Source organism: Acomys russatus, chromosome 1, assembly GCF_903995435.1.
Source record: "Acomys russatus chromosome 1, mAcoRus1.1, whole genome shotgun sequence".
Taxonomy (NCBI): domain Eukaryota; kingdom Metazoa; phylum Chordata; class Mammalia; order Rodentia; family Muridae; genus Acomys; species Acomys russatus.
This window is the reverse complement of record NC_067137.1, coordinates 99,107,333-99,133,120: the sequence shown is the minus strand read 5'-3', so window position 1 is coordinate 99,133,120 and position 25,788 is coordinate 99,107,333. Positions and strand designations below refer to the sequence as shown.

The window sequence follows — 25,788 nt, the reverse complement described above, 5'->3', positions numbered from 1 at the left end:
TTGTATGGCAAAGAAAAGACTGCATGATCTCATTATATGCAGAATCTACAAAAAAGAAAAGCAAACTCATAGAAACAAGGAATAAAATTGTATTTACAAGAGGCAAGGGGAAACGGGAAGATAAAGATCAAACTGAATTTTTTAAAACTTTGTTTTAAACACTTCAATAAAATTCATAGCCTGTTGGTTGTTGTTGTATTGTTCCTCTGATAATAGTGAACCAGATTCTAAAATCTCAGAAACTTCATGGCAGGAAGTAAGTTGAACCTTCTGTAGAGATGGTGAGCCCTCATGACCCAATCAAGTCATCAGCATCAGGACATACAACTGATGGCAAGAAAATGGAGCCAAAAAAAAAAAAAAAGGAGTGGGTGGCAGAAAAGACATGCTTGGTGTGGCTGCCACCTTCATGGAGAAGGAGTAGAGAGAGCTGTCTGGGTCACTGACTTTAATGACAGAGTTAGGAGAGAGAGCAAAGTATGTTGGAGTCACTGCAGCTTGCAATCACCCAGTGGCAGTAATAGAAGAACTAGAGAAATAATATATCCTGTCGTCATCCTCAGATCTCATTCCAAGCAAAGTATGGTATAACATACATGAATTCGAGGCTGAATCTGCCTTTGATGTTAAGGATGGGAAACAGTATTTGTCTTTTGTTTGTTTGTTTTGTTTCATTGCGGCTATTTATTGTGTCCGATGTCTTCAAATACATCTAACTGGATTCTCTATCCAACTTTGGCGTCTCTCTATTCCTTTATCCTGATTGACCCCACTAGCACCTCTACATTTCTCTGGGTAGCAGCACTATTGACCTATGTGTAGTACATTGTGTGTGAGGACTTAACTCACCCTTAAGATATTTTCTTGGTCCCTCAATTTTAAAAGTAAACAAGATGCAAATCGGTCTGATGCATCAATACAAGCATAATGGTAGTCTTCAAAGTGTACCTCAACTAAACATGGTCCATGACAGACTGTTTGTGTAAAACCACACTATGTGTCATTAGACACCTGCCATGTACATTCCTAAATGTATTATCTGCGGTTGGTCTTATAACACAAGTACAGGGTTGAATGATGGCAGGAAAGACCTTGTGAAATCTACTTTGTATCTGTACATAGATAGCATTGACAAAAGTGACGTATAAATAAAGTGTTTGCAGTTACATGTAGGGTTTCAAAGACTAGAAAACTACTATGTGGCCAGTTAGAGAAAAATAATTCAGATCACTCACTGACATGAAGCTATCCTGGTGTCCCTGGGTATATTCAATCAAGGTTGCTTTCATCATCAACTAGCTGTGTAGCATGTAATGCTAATAATCAGACCTCTTTCTAGATGTTATAAGGGGTATTTCAGGAAAATTACTCGGTCAGTGTTGTCTTCCATCAATATTCTTTAACTGAAGTCCTTTACTCAAGGACAGATTATGACAGTAGACCCTTCACTCTTTCCAAAACACTGTACTTCAGATATTTATAGGCATTGGCAATAAACATCTCCCCCACTGAAATCTAAGAAATCCACATTCCTACAATGTAAAGAAACTGTGGTACATTTACACTATGGGATACTACTCAGCTATTAAAAACAAGGTATTTCTGAAATTTGTGGACAAATGGATTGAACTAGAAATGATCATAATGAGTGAGCTAACCCAGAAGCAGAGAGACTCAAATAGTATATACTCACTTATATCTGGACACTAGGCCAAGGGGTAGGTCTCATGAAAGTCTTCACTTACCAAGAAAATGGGATAGTGGTGAAGACATCCTAAGGTGGGAGAAATATAGGAGATAGGAAAATAGATGGATCCAGAGGGTCCTAGAAACCTACAAGAAGAACACTATGATGAGCAGATCTGGGCCCAGGGGTTCTGCTCAATCTATGGCACCAACCAAGGACAATATGTGCAGTCATCATCAAACCCCTACCTAGACCTAGCCAAGGTATAGAATATTCTCCACAGTAAAGTGGAGACTGGGGACTGACTTTCACATGAACTCTGGTGCCCCTTATTTGGCCATGTCCCCTTGATGGGGAGGCCCGATGGCACTCAGAGGAAGGATAGCAGACTACCAAGAGGAAACTTGATACCCTAGCATCATATTCAAGGGGAGGAGGTCCCCATCAGTCCTAGTCATAGGGAAGGGGAATGGGGTGAAAGCAGGAGGGGAGGGAGGAATGGGAGGATGCACAGGATGGGACAGCAATTGAGATGTAATATGAATGATTTTATTTTTCAATTAAAAAAAAAAGAAAAAAATTAAAAACAAAGCTATTTTGATCCGATGTGGAGAGGAACTTTAATAATGGGATTGCTGAATATTCTGCAAACACTGGGATGTAACGCTCACTCAGAAATTTACATGTGAATTTAGATTTGTCAAGCAGAAAGCTGAGCTCTGTGTAGGATTTCATCTAAAGTGCTTCAGTGGTCATACTTGCGCGAGGGTTACCTGCTTGTTGTTTGCTGTTTTTAAGCATGAGTAAACACATTTGACTATCCCACTGACCCTGAGTTTGACCTCATTTGTGTTTCTATGTGACTGGGCATAACAATACTATTCTAATTGTTCCCAAAGATGAAACTCACCCACTGAAAGAGTTGAGATGTGGAAAAAACAAGTCTGTGAAACCTCAAAATGACACTTTTGAAAAAGTGTCTGTAGCAAATGTACTCATCCCCTCTGAGCCCCAGTTTACTTCTCTGTAAAAGGAGATTAATACTTCTCTGCTGGAAAGAGTGGAAAAACTTTCTCAAGTGAAGTTATACACCGTGGCTGTAGTTATTATAAAAAATGATGATGAAACCAGAATTCCAAACTCTCTTTGCATTTCATATATATGGGGAGTTAGGACTTTCACTCTATCTATAGAGAGAATTTCACTGTGTGTCCATCACCTCACACAGATTCCCACATTAGATGTAGGACAAATATTTGTTAGATGGTGAGTGAGTGCATAACTATAGGAATGTTTCTGAGAATCCCTTCTACTGACGAGGGCAGAGGAGTAGCAATACCTACATTAAAATGGCCTTTATAGGGTTATAATGTTTAAAACATCAGTACATACTTTTATAACTCATTATTAATGCATTTATAATATCTGGTATGATTTTTTAAATATTTGGTTCCTGTTGAATTGTCATTGTCTCCTTGTGTGTCTAATCCTGAAATCTTCTAGAGCAGTGCTGTGTGTGTCCCATTGGCATTTGACAAACCCCGTTATCTAGGCTGACATAAAGCACTATGGACTTATGAAAGGCTAGGTAAGAAAGAAAGACATCTCACACAGCACACTGTAAATATTACTAGAAATCCAATCAAATCTATGTTAACTCCACAAATTGAAGATTTTAAATGTTTTCTTGTCCTTGCCTCCACCCTTCCCTTCTGACCCTCCCCCATCCCCCACATACAAATTCTTTAGCCTGCTGGGGTATTGATTGGGATTTTTAGAAGACTTTATCTCTTTGCAATGATCTGCAATATGATTATAATCGATTGAGTGACTCAAAGCGTAGGCTGCCGTTAATTAATCTCTCCACTGAAGGGATATAAAGCACACACACACACACACACACACACACACACACACACATTTGTACCTCCTTTATAGAAGATATTTAATGTTCTTTTTAGACCTTAAATAACTAGAAAGATTCTGAAACCTTATGCAAAATTTAAACAGAAGTGAATACACTGGAAAACATTCCTATAAGTAAATCTAAGCTCTTATGTTAGTGTTAGACAGTGTGGAATTCAGCCACCTCCAAAATAGAGAACAAACAAGGACAGGCAAATCATATCAGACAGTTTGGGTAGTGGCCCCAGATAACCATGGTTAAAGATTAATCCTAAGGTATGCATGCAGAAACTTTTATTTACTACTAAACTGTAGCTTCTGTGAAATAGTAGGATCTCCTCCGACCTACAACAGCCATTAAGCCTAGATTTACAGCTACACACTACTTGATGATTGCTCTAATTTGAAGGAACATCCTATGGATTATGATGTTTACTTTCATAGTGTTGCTTCACATGCATCAAGATGTTATTAATATTTTTATGTCATATGGTTTCAAACAAGCATTAGTCTCCTATAAAATGTGACCCTCCTACATTTCTAACCTTTCAAGCATTATTCTCAAGATATGCATATATATACATGTGTATACACACACACACACATATATATATATAATGGAAATGTGTCAAGATGGCTTACTTGGTTCCGTGAGCAAAAGGATTTGCCTCAAAGCTTGATAACTTGAGTTCAAACCCGTGGAGCCCACATGATGGAAGGGAAAATGGGCAACTGTAAAACTATACGTTGTCTTGATTTTCATATGTGTACCAGCACACATACATGTGCGAACACACAAAAAAACCACACACAAACATACACACACTGTAATAACTCTTTAAAGTACCAAGAAGAGACTTGATACCCTATGAGCATATACAGGGAGAGGAAGTCCCCCTCAGTCACAGTCATAGAGGAGAGGAGTAAGGGGAAAATGGGAGGGAGGGATGAATGGGAGGATACAAGAGAGGGGATAACCATTATGATGTAATATGAATAAATTAATAAAATAAAAAAGTAATCCCCCTCAGGAACAGTCATAAAGGAGGGGAGTAAGGGGAAAATGGGAGGGATGGAAGAATGGGAGGATACAAGGGATGGGATAACCTTTGAGATGTAACAAGAATAAATTAATAAAAAATTAAAAAAAAATAAAATAAAAAAAGAAAGAATTGCCCTATATTTCTCATCAAATAATATTCAGAAGCAATCATTGAATTTGTATTATTTATGCCATCAAGCTAATATTATTTTTGTTTCAATTCACAAAATTCTACCTTCTCTTCTAAATCCCATGGCAGCTTACTAAGAATAAGGAACAACACAACCCAGACTGATTTGTGTATCCTATGAAGTTCAATATGATTGTGCAGCAAAATTACTTTTTCTGAACAGCCTATAGACTAAAAGTGCAACCTGTTCACAAGTGAATTATGTATAAATAATGTCTACAGTTACTGTAATTGCCACCACAGTATACAATATAAATCTTCATTATTATAACAAGCTCCATTGCGTGGGTTATTTAACTCCTTTTTATATAACCTTGAGTTATGTACTAGCTTAATGTCTTGGGGCAAATTCCCATATGCCAAATATTCATTTATTCCTTCTCCCTTGATCCCAAGAGTTTTAGCAACCATATAATGTCATTCTTTATATATAAATTATACGTATACAATATAGTTATTGTGAACATACATTCACAATAAAAATATAGACAGTCTTTTTATCTTGTGGGTGGCTGTACTTAATTTTTACATTAACAGATACCTGAAGTTTCCTTTGAAATGCTTATAATCTACTAAGGGGCTCTAGGCATTATAGCAATAATTGCATTTAACTTTCAAGATGCATGGCTATTTATCTTGTGACTGAGAATTCACTGAAGAGAAAGGTTTGGTCTGATGAGATAAAAAATAAAGAAAAATACACAAAGCATTATTTTTCCACTTCCTGTCCCTCAAGCAAGATCATTAAGCAATAAAATAGACTTCCATTTAATAAAGCTCCTCTTGCCTGCTTAAATATGGAAATAGGAAGCATAATGGGACTATAAAAGGCAAGAATCTTCCAAAACAACAAACAAAAAACAACAATTCCCGCCCCCCCCCCAAAATAAAACCAGAATACAAAAACAAAACAAAACAAAACAAAAAATCAATCTGATATAATTAAATGTCCTGGTATCCAGAACAGTGCCTATTTCTAGACTAGGCAGTAATTGGAAATTTAGCTTCATAAAATAATCCTGGGATTACTTTTATAGAAAAAAAAAAATACAGTTTGAAGATTTAGGTTAAGGCCAGAATTTCTGAATATGCAATAAAATTTCAGGCATTCTAACACAAGGTCCTGGGTTGTATACCAGCATTTTCAAACCAAAACCAAACTCAGCATTTCCTACTCCATAAATAGCAGCCAATCGCACACCCAGCATTCAGGGCATTTCAAGGCAAAGTGATTCGTTTTGTCCTGAAGTGGGAGATGTGAAATAAACGGCAGGAGTCTTCTTCTCCGCAATTTGGTGTGGGCATCATCTAGCCCATGTTACTCCCTTGAAACAAGGCCCTCACTTCCAAACTCCTTTTTACAGTTGTAGATTTCTGAAAGAAAGCTGAACAAGTAAGATGGGAACTTGCTTTTTTTCCCCAAATCTCTGCCTCTCTGAGTAAACTTCAGTGCCTAAGATCTTCTCAGACAAACCAACCAAATTCTACTGAACCGTGTTCACCAAGTGAGAAATAATATTGATGTGACAGCTGCAAGTAAAAATACCTTTCATGAGTGCTTAACTGGAGTTAAAGAGCATTGGGGGAGACCAGTCATCTGAATCCATAATCTTGATTTTACTGATAAAATAACATTTCTTGATCAGGTCTGTTGATGGATTTGCTCCATAATCATGTTGTCAGAGTATACAAATATAGCTTAATAAAGGGTATACTGTCACTTCTATTTAAGAAGCACATCTCCAACAGCACTCCTTTCAAAATGTCCGATATTATATGTCAGCCTGGACCATCATTTGCTTTTAATGAGAGGAAATGCACACGCATGGATCTGAAGCAAGAGAAACTTCTCTACAATCGAACCCTACTCAACGTAGTAAGAGAAGAGTGAACTGGTAATAAGCAACTACCCAAATCTAGACTCTTACCATGATCTCCACCCTCTCTTGCCTCCCCAACAACTCCCTGAGTCAGATCGAGTTATTGCCCCAGGGTTGAATGATATTACATATTCTCAGGAGGGATGTGGAGGCAAATGTTTATTATTCTATTAGTGGACACAATGGAGACTTAGATGGTAGAAAATAGGAAAAGGAAATAATACATGCTATATTCTTGCCTTGTACAATTTGGTAGATGATAACAAGGTGTAAGAATTGAATGGAAAAAAATTTCAAAGCATTTAGTACACAGAGAATAATAATTTCCCAACAAAATAAAAATTTTAGCACCTGAGTAATACTAGCCCCATTGTAAATACTGAGTGGTTACATGTGTTCTGTGGCTGCCATATTGAACAATGCTAATAGTATGTCAGAAAGAAGATGAAAACCTATCTTTATCTTTCTAAATATCAATGATTATCAAACGCATATGCATATAAAATTCCCATTGCCTAGCTCAGTGTGCCATAATTTTTAGATGTACATATAGCACCTGTGACTTGTGTTAAAATGTAAATTTCAAATAGTCAGGGTAGACCCTGAAAGTTGACATTTTAATGGGTCCAAGGATCTGCTGCTGCTGCTGCTGCTATTCCATGGACCACATTAGACATGAGACTGGTGCCTGAGTAATGACAGTTCACTGTCATTTCCACAGGAATTTAATTTGCAAAGAAGAAGAAAGTAATTTAACACTAAAATCTGCACATAGGTGTTTATGATCCATTTTCCACCAAAGCCCAACTAGACCACGTTGAAAGTTATTTGACAAAGGAAACGCAAATCTATTGAATCTTAAATTTATTCCTGAAATCTTGGGAAGAAAATTCTGCAATGCAAATATTTAGAAGGTAACGGTTTGATTGATTCATTGATGTATTTTGTGACAGTCTGAGGAACTTACTTATAAGAACATTTTGAAACGTAACAAAGAATGTTCAAACACATTCATTAAGTGAACTTTCCTTTAGCTTCTCTTTGATCTCTATAGTCTTGAATCCTAGTCCAAATATTGTTTTCCCTCTTGATTGGATTTGTACTTTTTACTCCTTTTGTAGATCTTTACTATCTATGTTTTCCTCCTGATGAACTGAAATGGATGAGTGAGCAGAGACAAGGGGTTATTTTAATGCAAGCTTCCAATCTGGCAGGGTCTCAAATGTTTGCAAGGAAAGCAAACACCCCACCTCCAGCATACTTCTGGCTAGGTTTTAAGGAAAATCTAAGGCCTAAGAAATCTCTGTATCTTATCAAGAGTTTACTTACAGTCATCAGTTTTAACTCTCCAGAGTCTCCGTATCCTAGTATAAAGTGCATATACACCAAGTCTTCTATCTCCCAGCATATAATTTAAACTGCAGCAGGATGGCAAGTAATTTAAATACATTTTAAAGGCACTATTATTTAGTGATTATTTGCCATGGATAATTTCACTTGGAAGTGTACACATCTGACACTGTGGAAACCTGCTACTGGTATACAACAGAAAAATCAGTACCTTCTGATGCTCCTAACTGTATACACTGAACCAACTATGATGTACAGCAGAGCTACTTAACCCAAAAGGTCAGCAGTACCAAGGGTCAGACACACTACTACTAAAACTATTCTAGACAAGGAGTTTTGTTTCAGAAAATGTTTTGTTTATATATTACCAAAGTGGTGTAATTATCAATAAAATAACAAGTCAGAAATAGCACGATGGGACGTATGAGGTGGTGCAGTGTGAGAATCAGGACAGAATCTTGATTCTGCTTTGTTCTGTTGAGCCATTAGTCAAGTTCACTTAGCCTCTCAGAGTTTGCCATGGTTTGGATGAGTACCTCCCCTAAAGTCTATGCACTAACCGCTTGGTCCCCTGGATGGTGTTATTAGAAAGTATTGTGTGCTTATTGGAAGTGTATCCTTTTTAAAGGGCTTTGGACCAGTGTGTCTTTTCCATTTCCTTCCATTTATGTGACATTTACTAGAAACTCTAAGCAAATGTGTCTTACACAGTTTGGACTGAAAATTCCAGAATTGTGAACTAAATAAACCTTCTTCACTTATAAGTTATTCATTTTAGATTAAAGGCTTCAGATATTGAATAAAATCCTCTAAAACATGAGGATAAACACATTGTTTCTGTGCTAGTTAGTTGCCACAGGTTTTTAGGAAAGCAATAAAGAACTGACTAATAGACTGATGATAAAGAATTCAACTAAGAGTACTTCAATTGAGATGATATGCTATATTATGGAAAAATCAATATGACCTTGCTCTCTTAACAAACTCTTGCATGTGGATTTGGAGCTGCTTATCATTCATCATTACCCAAAGAGCTGGCTTTCACCTGAAAAGCCAATTAGGGTATCATAACCAGGCTCTTGATAGCCGTGGTGACATAATGGTTACCCACTCACAGTTGGGAGCAATTCTTTTTTTTTTTTTCCATTTTATTATTTTATTTATATTACATCTCGATTGTTAGCCCTTCCCCTGTTTCCTCCCATTCTTCCCTCCCTCCCACTTCCCCCTTCTCCCCTCCCCTATGTCTGTGATTGAGGGAGACCTCCTCTCCCTATATATGCTCTTAGAATATCGAGTCTCTTCTTGGTAACTTGCTATCCTTCCTCTGAGTGCCGCCAGGCCTCCCCATGCAGGGGACATGGTCAGAAAAGGGGCACCAGAGTTCATGTGAGAGTCAGATCTCATTCTCCACTCAACGGTGGAGAATATCATGATCATCGGCTAGGTTTTGGTAGGGGTTCGAAGTTTAATGCCTATATTCTCCTTGGCTGGTGCCTTAGTTTGAGGAGGACCCCAGGATCCAGATCTGCCTGTCATAAAGTTGTTCTTGTAGGTTTCCAGGACCCTGTGGGTCCTACTATTTTTTTATTCTTCCATGTTACTCTCACCTAAAGTCTCAATAGGATGTCCTCTCCTCTGACCCACTTTCTTAGTAAGTAAAGTTTTTCATGGTATGTATCCCTTGGACTAGTGTTTTGATATAAGTGAGTATATACCATTTGTCTCTTTTTGCTTCTGGGTGAACTCACTCATTATAATAATTTCTAGATCAATCCATTTGTCCACAAATTTTGGGAATTCCTTGTTTTTAATAGCTGAGTAGTATTCCATCGTGTAAATGTACCACATGTTGGCGAGGATGTGGAGAGAGAGGAACACTCCTTCATTGCTGGTGGGAATGCAAACTAGTACAACCACTTTGGAAAGCTATCTGGCACTTTCTCAGAAAAATGGGAATAGGGCTTTCTCAAGACCCAGCTATCCCACTCCTTGGAATATACCCAGAAAATGCCCTATCACACAACAGGAACATATGCTCAACCATGTTCATAGCTGCTTTATACATAATAGCCAGAACATGGAAACAGCCTAAGTGTCCCTCAGTAGAAGAATGGGAGCAATTCTTGAACAGTTCTATTCAGCTCAGCCTCACAGGAGGTCCAGAGATATGGTTAAAATTAATTCCCGATGTTCAACTCACCTTTCCCCTCCCCTCCCTTGTCCTTCCCATTGCATTGTGTAGAGAGAGCAATCAGAAGCTCTATAAGGCACTTTTGTCAGTGTCTGGATGATAGCTCTGAGATGACTCTCCTTTTATTCCCTTCTCCTCTTCCTTAGCCTTTCTATTTTCAGGTTCAAAGGAAAAAAAAAAAAAAGGCACTTTTGAGTTCTGTCTCTCTGCATCAAGCAATAGAAGATCCCAATTGCTACAGAACTATTTCCAGTTTGGATACTCACTGATTCACAGGGAGCCAGGGCTCTAGGCTCCGTGTCCAGCTGGGCTCTCAGTATCCACTCAGTGGATGTTTCAGTAAAGCCAAGTAAACTCTTACAAATGACTGTGAAAAGCTTCTCAAGAGCTGACCCGTTTCCATTCATGCTGATGTACAGCTGCCCCTTTCAGATGTGACAGGCAGGAATGACTCCCAAGAATGTGCCCTCAGAGTGAAACAACCCAGGTGACTGTTGGGTAGATACTGTTCTATATGAGAGCACTGCCTCCTTAAAACACACATTATTCTCAGCTGCCCCAGTTGAGCCCCTCGCTGTCATGAGGAAGACAACATGGAGCCATTTGTGTTAATATTTGTTTTCTTCCTTAAATGTAAATTTTCTGCCCCACATCCCATGACAGCTATCTTTGTGTGGTCACAAAGACTGATTTTTTATGCTAAGATACTCCTGAGCTTTTCTTGATGGCTGCAAATTGCTTGCTGTTGCCAATACAACTGAATGGGTTGGAAAAAGAAGAGGACATATCATTTTCAGTAGAAATTGTGCCAAGATTAACTAGATTGGTGGCTTTTCTATTTGGTGCTCAGACAGAGAGGACATCGTGGTGCTAAGTTCAATTAAATTATTTGAATTTTTTAATATTGTAGTAATGATTCCTTAAGTTTAGTTAAATAGATTCTTTCAAACTTATAAGAGAGTAACTAAGATATCTAAGGTCCAAAGGTTTCTTAGGAACTCTTAGCAGATTTTTGAAATATAATACTCTTATAAAGAAACAAATGAATCTAATGAGATGCACATTTGCGGCTATGCATTTTTTCAAAACATCTCCTCATGTATTGTAGGGGTAATAGTAGAAACTGAATCAAATTGGGAAGAGATAACCTGGTCCAGATGTTGTCCTTCAGTTATTATGTTATCTTACAATAGAAATAGAACCTGCCTGAGTGTTGGCTTTGATTTGAACTGGAGACTAGAAAGTTACAGTTTATCCAGTTGACAGGCTAGCAAATTGCCAAAATGAATCACACATAAAATGAACACATCTGGTAACGTGACTGCCACTTATTGTGTGCCTAGATGATTAATCTAGCCTTTGCTTGGTATTTCATTTATGCTCCTCTCACTGAACCTGCACATAACTCTAAAAGTATGATTACATTGGCATTACCAGGACTGGAAACCAAAGAAGTGGTGAGCCTACACTCCTATGGAAGGCCTGGGACGAGATTGCCATCTAGGGAAAATGGGCACTTACCTAGAGAACCAACAAAATAAATGCAAGGGAAAATAAATGAGAATTTTTGAAAAAGGAATCTGATACATTCCCAATGTTACAGTAATCATCAAAGGAGAAAATTCAGAACTGTTAGAAATTCTTATCCTTATTTCATGCTTCAGGGTTTTTGTATCTTGAATTATATGTGGGGAAAGGCACCAAAAACTTCACTACTTAGAGCTTTTCAAGGTCTTAACCCAGATGCTTGTGACATACAACTGATAAAAACCCAGTTCTCAACTCATCAGGTGGCTCGAAGGCGCGTACTTGTAACTGCAAGGCTCTGCCCTGTCCAACAATAATAACATTTATTACAACTAAGTGAGAGTTACCAGTGATGATAATCGTTGACTGGAAAAGCACTGGCATTAAAGAGAGGCTTATTCTACTCTGAAAGCCTATAGGAGGCAACCCATAATTTAGAACTAAAGACACAAAGGGGGAGGTGCACAGCAAGGGTCACTGGTGTTCTTAGGTATCTGTGGCTTTAAAATGACCACCTCAGTGCCTTCTTATTGCTGGTAACATGTTTGTTCGTTCTCCACTGGCTCCGGGCAAGTGGTTAACATCAATTTAGAACTCTTTGAAATTCTTAGCAGAAATACAACAAACCGTATAGCAGCAATTTTAGTGCAAATGATAATATGCATGGAAAAAGGAAGATGGATGTTTTTTCCTATGAGCAAATAAATGAACAGCTTTTAAGGTCTCTGCTATTTCACTTTCTCTACCCTCTTCTACCCCACTATCACATCCCCGGGGTTTAAGCAAAGAACACTTGAAAATTGAGTCTATTAATGTCCAGGGAATTGGATGCTGATAAAAATTCACAGTAACTGCTAACACTTCTGTTCTCCTTCAAATGCTCAAAAGATACCCTCATGAGGTCATTTTTGGTGACAAACCTAAGAAATACTAACAGAACTCCATCAATGGCTGAGGTGGCTGTTTGGCAGAAATCTGGAACAACAGGTACATGAGTAAATAGAATAATCAATTAATTAATATATTTATTGCTCCAGTGCCTTGGGACACTTGCTTCCACAATTCTTAAACCAGAAATCGGGGGTGGGGGAGGATAGCTGGAGAGATGGCTCAGTGGTTAAGAGCACTGGCTGTTGGGTTCAATTCCTAGTACCTACATGCAGCTCATAGCTGTCTATCACTCCAGTTCCAGGGGATCTTAATCCTCACACCAATGGATATAAAATAAAATTAAATAATGTATTTTTTAAAAATAAAACAGGAATAGGGAGAACCATAATATCAGTGAAGAGCCAAGCAGCACACACAGTATTGATTGGCTTTGTAAAATGTAATACTGATCTAAAACATGAAAACTCAATTGTTGCCTTAAGCAACTGAGAAAAGTATCTTGGGCCACAAGTATACAAATTTAGTATGAATATTTCTTTCAGGCGTGATAATTAATTATTAACTGAGATGCTCAGAGTCATGAAAACTTTATTTAGGCTTCAGTGTACTCATCTCACTGTGGAGGAAATGAGAGAAAATAGAGACAAAAATAAGGGAATTTGGAGCATCGAACAGTGAGTTATACATGCGTCTTGTTCACGTTAGTGACAACTGCAATCTTCTGAGCTATTTTCTGTCATCTGTCCATTAAGCTGCAATGCAATTATGGAGTAACAGTCCCTTGCTGGGTACTTTTACTTCTTTATTTTGTGCTTTTATGGCCAGGGCTCAGGAGTCTTGGTAGGAGACTTGAGAGATGAGAGAGAAAGCTAAGGGACTATTTGAGTGAGTCCCTTTAAAGAAGCCAACCTTCTCTCTCCCTGCCCTTGATTTGCCATCTGGCTCTGGGAGTTTACTGCTGTACACTCCAGGACTGTGAAATTTAAATGCATGATTAGCCCCTTCGTGTCCCATGCCAGTGTGCTTCCTAGGACATTCACTACTAGGATCAGCTTCTAAAGAGCAACACAGGCTCAGTTTGAGCAACAGAGAAGTACTTGACTAATTCAGATAAATAAGAAAGCTCTACCCTTGGTTTTTCTCATTGCTCCCCCGACTTAAGACTCATGAATTCAAGTTTAATAAACTTTCTGGAACATTCTTTCTGCCACCTCTTGCCATCTGTCCCTTCAATCACACCTAACAACCTAGCACCCCACAGGCTAGATATCACATTCATTATCTTATGATTATGGGCAATCCTCCACAACCAGGGGTATAACCCTTCCTTCCACTGGATACCCTCTGATATTTATCTTCAGTATGAACCAGTTAGGCAGCATTGGTCTAACGTTTGTCAAAGAAAATGTTCAGTGCATACTTAGCAAAGTCTCCAGAAGCTTCCTATACTACCTTAATCCTAAAGAAACAACTTCTTCTCTCACACAAAAGGCATGGACATATTCATTGCCTATAAACTGACGACAGTCATGAGAAAATATGTCATAGAGTGGTGATCATGGGAGGCCAAAAGGGAAGATGTTACCTGTAGGATAATGTTCATTCACTGGCCAGTTGTCCACCTGAAGCGTTGCATTGCCACCATTCCTGGTGAAGCGCACCACATGGTACTTGCCGTCATTGACAGGGGTTCTCTCTTCTTTGATGGAGATGTCAACTGTACCAATATTGAAGACAACTCCAATTTTCCCTTGTTCCTGTAATAAAGAAACACAAAGGGCATGATGATCACTGACTACAGGGTTGACTCCTTTAAAGTTGATCCTCCAACTAGCAATAAACTTGTAGCTGCCCAGAGGGAGCTGTCAGTAGGAAGTTAATAATAGTATCCTATATTTCTCCATGGGCTTTCATCCTGAACATAAAAAGAAAAATTGTCTAAAGCCACCTAAATTGTTCTCACTGGCTGCACAGTACAAGTTAGAACATTCAGTGGCTTTGGTGAATATTGGTGCTACTTGGCAGGACTTCCCAACAGTTAGGCACGAGAATGAAAAGATCATCTCTATGACATGGATAGGGCCTGCCTCCTAAGAGGAGCTAATAAGATACTGAGTCCAGAATCAGTTCATAATTCAGATCTAGGATTAAAGAAATACTATTAGCCAGCATGCACATTTTGGGGTAAGTCAAGGCCAAGGGTAGGGGTACTGAAATGTTAGGAGCCAATGGCAGAGAACAGACACTGTAGACCAAATACTTGATGATATTTTCTGGAGTTCCGAGACACACTCAAATCATACTTTGAATAAAGGGCATGAAGCTGAGAAAGAGCTTTCAGAACTGGTGAATTTCCCAGTTTGTAGGCCTATTGCTCAGGTAATCTAGAGATTATGTAATCATTCTGTATAGCTTTGTCTATACAATATAAGGCAATATCAATAGCTCCAAATGCTAAACATATGAGGTGTGCATGATGTACAGAAAAATTAGGGCGGATTCTCTGCTCTTTGTATGAGCAGAAGAAAGACATCTGTAAATCTTCATTCATGCCGTATGAAGAATGGTATCTAATAATAAATCACAGGGATCCTGTAACCAAAAGAAGAATTGTCTATGCACAGACATGTTTTTAGGTCTCGATACATGTTTTAAGATTATACAGAAGAGATATGATAGATATTGACTTAAATTCAGAATTTTAGACACACCAAGCTAGGAAAGATGTTTTCTTCAAGGTTGCCAAATACAAATAGCCAAAACACTATGAATGCAAGATTTATTTAATTCCTGATTGTATTATGGTTCATCTTGCTGTAGGTAGTTTTGTGTGTGTGTGTGTGTGTGTGTGTGTGTGTGTGTGTGTGTGTGCATGTGTAATAATATAAATGTATATGTAAAAAAGAAAAATTAGTACACATAAACACAAAATTAAAATAATAGCTCAAAATGGCTTTGTGGGCAGAGAAATTGCAATGGACTCTAGAAAACTCTAGAACTTTATGGCAATGAGAGTGCAGACTATGGAGATGGTGGTGGGGGTGGAGATGAGATCATCCGCCTCCAGGGAAATGCCCGGAAATGCTGAACCATATGTAATAATGCTATTAAAACTCTTACTCTTTCCCATTAAAAAGTGGTTATGACTAAGAGTTGGGCTTGGTATTCATGAAGGTGCAAAATGAAAGTGGTTTTCCTGGTCAGATACAATCAGCTTCTTTAAGGTTGAGAGGGGATGGAGCAAGAGATAAGGGAGAATGTTTTCCCCATCTTTGTAGTTGTCTGGTTTGTTGACAATGGGCTGGGCACTTGAAGTAATAAAATTTAGTTGCCATTCTGACATTTACAAGGCTGAGTCATAGTAATTTTCACCAGCCTTTCTCATCTATTATTTGCTTGTTTGAGGAGTAGAAAGGGGGGCGGGTGAACAAAGAAAGAAAAAGAGAGAAAGGAAGAGTGGTGTAGTTAAAGACAAGAATCCATATCAATTAAGTTCTAGGAAATATTTTATAGATCCCCAGATTTAATATTCTTTTATTCATCTATCCATATTTATTCATTCAATACATAAATATAAAATTAATACTTAGTATAGTTGTAAATTAGTATTTCTTGCAGAATAGATAATGCTTTCCATATATTTTGGTACAATTCATTTGTTTTCCCAGTAGGTATGCTTTCCTCAATTTGCTATTTATCTTTTTTTTTTCTCCCTTGCTATGTAGATGCATATCAAAGCTGATTAAGAAAAAGACAAACAGTCTTGATCTCTGAAGGGAATCATTTAGACTGACTTTTGAATCATGTTGTCAGCACTCAGAAAAGCAGACCCAGGGTAGATATTGTTGCTTCCTTTGTGCCCAGAGAGCATAGTCTGGGACATAAAGTGTTGCCTGCATTTCTCATTTTCTAAACCTATAAAAAGTGGCCCAGTTCATGGCCACATGGTAAGTACGCAGACTCACTATCTAAACCTCTGTTTATTAGTATCAGTGTGATCTCGGATTTGTTTTGGTTGCTTTGGTCTCTCTATATTAAACAATGAACCTAACACTGGGTATTATGTGTGGAGGAGAGAATACAATGGTAGAATCATTGTTGCACTATTCATGGCCATAATTAATAATATTATGATGCATTTCTTCCTTTTTATTTCATCCTCAGGGAATTTGGAAATGACATGACTTATCTGCTCTGGATCCGAGAGGTAGCATTCATTATTCATTTGTTTAAGGATGTGGAGAAGAAAGGGTAGGTGGGTGTTCATGCCCTCATAGAGAAACAAGCCAGGGTATAAAAGCCTGAATCATCACATGCTTACAGAATGACAATAACTGGAGGAGTTAAGAAACCACAAACTCTGATGTCATTACTTCTCTGCCCACTCAACAAATGTGGGCTGTTTATTGCATTGTGGTTCTTCCATGAGAAACTACTACATAAATCCTGTGTGTGTGTGTGTGTGTGTGTGTGTGTGTGTATGTGTGTGTGTGTGTGTGTGTGTGTGTGTGTGTGTGTGTGTAAAACCCTGCAGGTGATTCAGTTCACCTCTGAGTCACTAATTAATCATGGAAAGAGAACAGTATTAGTGTTCTAAAGGGAACGCAGACCTTAGTGTTCTGCAACTTTCACTGACAGAGGAGGCAAAGGACAGTGGTGTCTCCGTGAGTTACTTGATCAACAAGACATATTGTTGGGCAGATTTTCTGCAAGATCCATAATAGATTGAGGAAAAGAAAAGATTTAATCTCTGCCAGAATACATATCTGGTTCTTATCTTAGGTGCCACACATTTGCCAGGTAGAAGTGGGATTTCCAAAAGATCTTAATTCTGTAATCACATTGCCAAATCCAATATAGACCCTCACCCAGATGTTCCTCTTTGCTTCCCACAGTGGTAAATGTGGCTGTGATAGACCTCGGATGTGGTTCCTTTATTCACAGTCATAAGATTTCATTATCATCACCTCCTTGTAATTTGTCATGGGGGCATAGTGGCATTATAAACCATGGCTAACTGTTTTGTTTCAGTTCATTATCAGTCATGAAAGCCTTGTGGCAAATACCCATATAGCTGCCCAGGCTTGAATCAATCATATGCAGCTGCCATGAAAATAAATTCCCGTGGTCCATGTGTCTAAAGAAGGAAAGAAGTGGAGGATAAATAAATTAGCTTTGTGTCATCCCTCCCTGACTTTCCGGCAACTTACTTAACTATTTTGAACCCATTTTTTAATAACACATTGTGGTGCAAGAAGCCACTTTCACATTCTTCAAAGGACTATTATAACGAGATAATAAAATGCTGTAGTATTTTTCTCTCTTTTAGTATATGTACAAGTGCACATGTGTGCTTGCAGGTATGTATGCACAGTATAGAAGCTAGAAGACAGACTCAGCTAATTTCTTTGGCACAGAGCATCTCATTGGCATGGGCTTACCAATTAGGTTATAGTGGCTGGCTAGTGTGCCTCAGAGACCTTTCTCCCCTTTCCAGGCAAGCACTGGTGTTATAGACACATGCCCACATGTCTGGCTTTTTACATGAGTGCTAGGGTGTAAATCCTGGTCCTTCTACTTACACGGCAAGTACAAGCACTGTACTATATGAGCCATCTTATCAGCCATGTATAACAGCACCTTAGAAACTATATATGTATGTATGATAATACTGTATTAATATATTATTAATACTTATCACATATATGATATGAGAGAGATGGATGGAATCAGGGTGAATGCCATAGTCAGCCATTTGTCCACACAAAAAAAAGAATGATCTGTCATTATTCGTGAATTCAGTAGCATGATCATGCATGGGTTTCAGCACAGCACAGCAAAATAACACTTCTGCCTTCTAACAATGTATGACCTTTGCAGTTTATTTTTTGAAGGGTGTGTAATGGGAGGGAGAGGCAAATTTGAACCTCTGAAGCCTGTTACTTGGATTATGCATGAAGGACTAGGCATACTTCTGGGCTGCAATATGTCAGTCTTTTCTCTTCTTGTTACCATAATTGAAAGTAGTAGTGTGAGCTAAAGACTGGTTGGTTTGGCAGGCACTGCCATCAAAATCTATTTAGAAAGAAAATGTGAATTTTAGGAGGTGGACTTTTTTCCCAGGGCTGACTTCCTGTCACAATTTGGTAGTTGCTTTCCATCAGCATTCCTTAGTGCACTTTGTCAGCCTATTGAACAGAAACAACGTGTAGCTGCAGAAACAACACAGCTATAAGTTTTAATAACTCCAAACCTATCACCACTGAAGCTGCTACCATTTCAATCCATGTTCTTCCTTGATATTAAAAACAAAAGCGAGTGTACAATCAGAAGACATTACCAATCATGTCCAAGTGCGTTCAGGAACAAAACCTGAATGGCCAGGAACATTTGACTTTCCACAGTCAATAATTCATTCTTTATCAAGAAAGACTATTTAGGAGCCCACCTGGCTCCTCACATGAGCCCAGATCCACCTATTTGATCCTCAATTGCTACATTATGATGAATATAGCTGATATAACCCCAGGCTTGCTGCAAACGCTATGGTCTGGCTCTAGGAGCAGAAATATACAGGAGTAAAAGAAAATGTTCAAGAATTAAGAAAGCTCCCCAATGGCCATCTCTCCATTTGTTCCACAGTGTCCCTGGAGAAGGCAGAATGCACCATCCCCTACTTCAGAAAATAGTGGCTGACAGAAACAAAACGGAGATTTTTCAAATGTATGCCCGGGAGATGTGCACTGGAAATATTTCTCTATGGTGTCACTGTTAGGCTTCTCACAGAATTATTTGTTCAGTTCTAGACAACAGCACAATAAAAGCAACATGGAAAGGATGCTTTTGTGCCTGTGTACAAGGCCTTGGCAGTATTCCAGTCCAGTTTCTACTATACAAAGTAGTTAAGGGGTCTGCTCACCACACTTTTCTAGTTCTCCTAATTATAGGCTCACAGTAAGGGCCGCCTTTTGCATCCTTTTCTGATGGAGGGCACTGGAGTCCAGGGTCAAGTAATTGTCATTGTTGAGTCACACGTAATTTTTGGTTTGAGACTCACCGCTGTCCTCCTACTGCTGTGAATCACTGTCCCCACCAAGTTCTTGGTAGTGGTTGCTTTGTCATTTTGGGTCACTGAGTGAGAGCGGCACCAAATTAACTGGCAGTGGACATGGCTGAGGAACAATGCTTATGCACTTCTAGTACAGAGTGTACGAGGCTATCACTGCTGTGTGACTGTCACAACCTGCATGCCCAGTCCATATTTTTGAGTGGGATTATATTCCAGTTTCTCAGAGTTATGCACTATTGAATATAGGTGACAAGAGTAGTGGTTACGGACAGAATATGAGTCTGTCTGACTTGAACTCACGGCTTTTTAACTGAGGTAGATTTATGTCCCGTGTATTATGTGTTGTGACCCAAATTGAGCCATGTCTCTTCATGAGAGCAATGTGTTCTGAGGGCAATGTACCTGGGTGGTGCACAAACATCACAGAGTGGGCTTGCACTGTCTTGTACAAAAATGATGTCATCCAATGATACAGTGTCATAGGATTACATTTCTTCATGCTGTCCCTTGTTGACTAAAATGCCACTATATATTACTATACTTATATATGTTATTCTAACTGTATAATATACACTACATGTCCACTTCAATGCCACCCATGTTATCTAATTTTCGTATTCAAAAGATATAGTGGTTTTTGCCTTTAAAACTAGCCTGTAACAGCTACTCGGGGTCCTTCACCTCTCGAGTGCTGAGGGACCCTGACACATCAACAGTTGGGACTTCTGGTGTGTCAGTAATAAATTTTACCTATACCTCTCAGCTGGTGTGACTTGAGTGGTCCCTCACGGTGACCCCCCTTCCTGAATTGGACCCCCGGGGTCCAACATTTTGGGCCAGGGTCCAACATCTACATATAGAAAAAATGCAATTACACCCATATTTGTTGATGTGTCCCAGCCCGCAGGACAAATCCAACCAGGGTTCACCTGAAAGACAGTGTGGGGATTGAAAGGGGGGGACAGAGACGTGAGAAATAATGAGTCAAGTCTGGAAATTTCAGATCAAGACTGTCCTTAATGCAGACTAGTAAAAATATAGAGAGAGCAAGGCCAATGGGATCTATTTTATTCCCACTCTCCCTAGCGCCAGGCAAGAATATAATGGCCTGAATAGCACCTTGTAAGAACTTCCTATTTCTCTGAGTAGCTGCCTGTAAGAACTTCCTTGAGTATCTCACCATTTACTTTGATTTTGGCTATTGGCTTGCTGTATATAGCCTTTATTATGTTGAGGAAAGTGCCTTGTATCCCCGATCTCTCTACAACTTTAAACATGAATGGGTGTTGGATTTTATCAAATGCTTTCTCTGCATCTGAAGAGATGATCATGTGTTTTTTTCATTTTCAGTTTGTTTATATGGTGGATTACATTGATGGATTTCCGTATATTAAACCATCCCTGCATGCCTGGAATGAAGCCTACTCTGGTCTGAAAAGAGCCACAGGTTTGGATATGCACATGTACATCATATGTGAAAACACACAGGGTCCTGCATCCCTCTGTACCACACAGCTGTCCAAGTCCCAAGCCCTGCCTTGTTATTCAAACACCTTCCTGTCACATAATGTGTGACTACTTTAATTCTAGGAAAGTGATCTAGGCAGCAGCTCATTAAAATAAACAAAGACCACTAAATCCATTAAAAAAAAAAAAAAAAAAAAAACTTCCTTGATCCTCTGGGTGGTTCCCAGTAAGTACTTCCTTACTTCTTTCAAACCTAAATAGTCCAAGGATAGCCTAGAACACAAGACTTCTTCCTGCAAAGGCCAGCAACTCAAAGGTCACAGCATGCAGGCTAAGCATGGGATTTCTAACAAGGCAGAATTTGGCATGGCTCCTGATAATTTGTCACCATACACAAACTTCAAGTCCAAGTGGATTAAAGACCTCAACATAAAACCAGAGACACTAAATTATTTAGAAGAAAAAGTGGGGAAGAGCCTGGAACACATTGGCACAGAAGACAACTTCCTGAACAGAACATTAACAGCTCAGACATTAAGGTCAACAATTAATAAATGGGACCTCATGAAGCTGAGAAGCTTCTGTAAGGCAGGAGACACTGTCATCAGAACAAAGTGGGAAAAGATTTTTACCAATCCTACATCTGAAAAAGGTCTAATGTCCAAAATATATAAAGAACTCAAAAAATTAAACACCACCAAACCAAATAACCCAATTAAGAAATGGGGCTCAGAACTAAACAGAGATTTCTCAAGAGAGGAATATTGAATGGCTGAGAAACACTTAAATTCTCAATGTCTTTAGTCATCAAAGAAATGCAAATCAAAATGAATCTGAGATTCCATCTTATACCCATTAGAATGGCTAAGATCAAAAATTCAAGTGATACCACATGCTGGCGAGGATGTGGAGAAAGAGGAACACTCTCCTTCATTGTTGGTGGGAGTGCAAACTTGGACAACCACTTTGGAAATCTATCTGGTGCTATCTCAGAAAACTGGGAATAGGCCTTCCTCAAGACCCAGCTATTCCACTCCTTGGAATATAACCAGAAAACGCTCCATCCCACAACAGGGACATATGCTTTACCATGTTCATAGCAGCCTTATTCATAATAGCCAGAACCTGGAAATAGCCTAAATGTCCCTCAGTTGAAGAATGGATAAAGAAACTGTGGTACATTTACACTACAGAATACTACTCAGCTATTAAAAACAAGAAGATCCTAAAATTTGTGCACAAATGGAGGGAACTAGAATGGTTACACTGACTGAGTTAACCCAGAAGCAGAAAGACTCACATGATATATACTCACTAATAATTGGGCACTAGCCCAAAATGCATGTCCTATAAAAGTCTTCACTTACCAGGAGACTGGGATAGATGTGAAGACATCTTGTTGGAACTCTGACAGAAATATAGGAGAATAGGGAAATAGAAGGATCCAGAGGGCCCTAGAAACCTACAAGAAGAGCATCTTGATGGGTGGATCAGGGCCCAGGGGGAGTCTGCTCAGACTATTGCACTAACCAGGGACAATACAAGTAGTAAACATTGAACCCTTACTCTGATCTAGCCAATGGACAGGATATTCTCCACAGTTATGTGGAGAGTAGGGACTGACTCTGACATGAACTCTGGTGCCCCATATTTGACCTCCTCTCCTTGGTGGGGAGGCCTGGTGGCACTCAAAAAAAAAAAAAAAAAAAAAAGAAAAGAAAAAGCAGGCTACCAAGATGAGACTTGATAGCCTATGACCATATAGTGGAGGAGGAGGTCCCCTCAGTCATAGACCTAGGGGAGGGGAATAGGGTGAAAGAGGGAGAGAGGGAGAAGCAGGAGGATACAAGTGATGGAATAACAATTGAGTTGTAATCTGAATAAATTAATTAAACTAAAAAAAAAGAAATCTCAAGCGAGAAGCAGCCCTTTGGGAGCCACTCAACTCATAAGACCCCAGCCATGGCAGTGTGGGATGTCATTGCCATCTGCTACCTATGTCCTCTACCCTAGAGAAGCTTGAATGAGTCCATAGTAGAAGAACGAGGGAAGAAGAAAATATCTGCTCTGGGTTCTAAAACAAGTGATTTCGATCCATAAAAATGGAGACCAATTGAGGCTCCATATTGTTTTGTCCAATGTAACCTTGGACAGATCTCTCAACTATCTGATTCTGAAGTTATGTTTATAAAAGCAAGGAGCATATTAAGTAGACATATTATTATCTGCATTAAATGATGTTTACTGATTGAAATAAATAAAGTGGCAAGAAATAGGCTTTACAAAGTGTATGTTATCCATGGGACATAGAAGTGATGAGGGATGATGTCCCTGAGGATAGCTGGGTGAGAAATGATCTTACAGGCAACATACGAACCACAACACTGGCCATTCCTTGTGGATGCTGCTCTACTTGGAATGACTCTATCTCACTTAGAATTGACTCCAGAATCTTTACCAACTGTCCTCAGAATATTTATGTTAAATGATATAAAAACTAATTATTTTTTCCTAACTCTCTAAGTTGCAGTGACCTCTGTACCTGCTCCACAAAGTTACAGCGACCTCTCCTGATGTGCTTTACCTAGTATTCTGCTGATGCTGGCTTGCAAGAGGTCAATCAATTAAAGAGGATTAAATGTACCATCTGAAATGCTAACAGAGGACCAAGGGAGATAAGGCTGATAAATAGCTCAAGACAGCCCCATCTCTGATGCTAAGCAATTTTTTTAAAAGAGGGAGAACATGAGGATGGCAGCTTAAGACAGCAGGAAATCTGACCTGAAGAGAAGAAAGTTAAAAGAGGACATAGCGACCGGTCCAAATAAACAAGATGCAAGCCACAACCACAATTCTAATGGTCACCAGTAACAAATGGCATCCTGAGTCACTGTGTCCTTCAAATCCCTCTGAATGCCTGCTTCACAGCCACTGGCTCATTCGGCAGTGAAGTTTAAACACAAGATGAAAGTCGGTGTTCATTTCTGAAGGAGATCCAGTGTATTGCCAAGACCCGGTGCAGTCTCTTGGCAGGAATCAGGTGACAGCTGGGAAGGCAGGGCTCACAGAAACCCAACACAGACTACCAGCTCCTACAAATGCCTTGCCCCACCCCACCCCAAATCTCTGATAGATCATGAGATCACCTCTGTAGAAACCTCCAACTCTCTGCTCTCAAGAATAGAATCAAGGCTATCAAAATTAGGAAACACATTTCAAGTCACCTAGAATTTTCCTAAAGTACCTTGTATCATAGTGACATGCCAACAAAGTACGGTTCCAGAAGCAGAACTCAGCATTCACCAAGTAAACATTAGAATTTTAAATGCTGGGTCTAATGGCAGACCTTCTCAACTAGAAATTTTGGGCTGAGGACTGGTGATGTCTCAGAATTGAGAGTCAGTATGTGGAGCTAGCAAGAAATATTGTAGGTTGTGGCAGTTCTCTAAATGATTTGTATGAGGAAGAAATATACAAATTTAGAGGAGACAAAAGAACCTGGACCAAGGAGCAGTTGAATAGGCTGTGAATCTAATCACCTCTTGGATTTGTAAATAAAGTTTTATTGGGACATGGTTATACTCATTATTGTCCCCTTTTTAGTGGATTGTACCTGACTGCCTCTGCACCACAGCAGCAGAGTTGAGTAGCTGCTAAGAAGTCGTGTGGCCTGCAGGCTCATTTCAGTTTGTTCATTCTCTGATCCTCTACTAAGATAGCTTTCTGGTCTTTGTTTTTAAGCCTCATTTTGACCCCTAGATTATGGCTAAGTATTCCAAATAACTCAAATGTGTGTGGGAGCGTCAAACAGAGAAGATGTACCATACCTACGCATTAAAGTTAACGTTAAAGTTAAAGTATTGCAGGTATTTCTAGAGCCAGTTTATTCTGGACTGACCCAGTTTATTCCTTTTTCTTACTTTTCACAGAGACAGCTGTAGAAAACCCTGGGGAATGTGATATATGGAAATAAAAAGTTACTGGCTAGATCATCAAAGCCCCTGCTCCAGTCCTCCCCGACTTCAGGCCCTGAGTTCCATTTCCCCAGGAAAATAAACCCAGGTCTTTCTTAAAATCCCCAAACAACACTACATTTAGCAGAGCACACAGAGATGGGATTGCATCCAACACATACAGCTTAACCTGAGTCTTAAGGGACTGGATCCCAATGAATCCTAGGCTTTTCTTATCACCCAAACACTGTCTGTAAGTCATAAATGCACTTCATGGAACTTGGCATGTGTGGAGGAATCTCTGTCTCACTGGAATCAGGCATGTTGATAACTGGTGCATCACAAATCCCCTTCGTAACTATCATCTGGCAGATAGAGTACAATTCTAATAAGGGGAGACACGATATATAAAGAATCCTCCAATTAAGCATGAAACTAATCTGACTCGGATCCCATGGAGGGTGGTCTAGACACCAAAAGCAATTCAACCTAACACTGTTTGAAGGCGATCAACTGTGGATGCCGAGAAATAAATTATAGGCTTCTGGCAAAAGAAAAAAATGAGAGTAGCTAGTAATAGTCTGGTAATAGAAGAGATAGGGCAAAGTTGTAAGTTATTAAAATTGTAATGAT

At 39.1% G+C, this 25,788-nt stretch overlaps 1 protein-coding gene across 38 annotated transcripts in view; it reads right to left on the bottom strand.

The window, feature by feature from the left end:
* Nucleotides 1–25,788, bottom strand: part of Nrxn3 (neurexin 3) — a 1,522,640-nt gene that overhangs the window by 161,303 nt on the left and 1,335,549 nt on the right. For all 38 annotated transcript variants that reach the window (XM_051149743.1, XM_051149800.1, XM_051149769.1 and 35 more), the window contains one exon: nt 14,252–14,423. In XM_051149743.1, the coding sequence (XP_051005700.1) occupies nt 14,252–14,423 (172 nt within the window). The remainder of the gene's footprint in view (nt 1–14,251; nt 14,424–25,788) is intronic.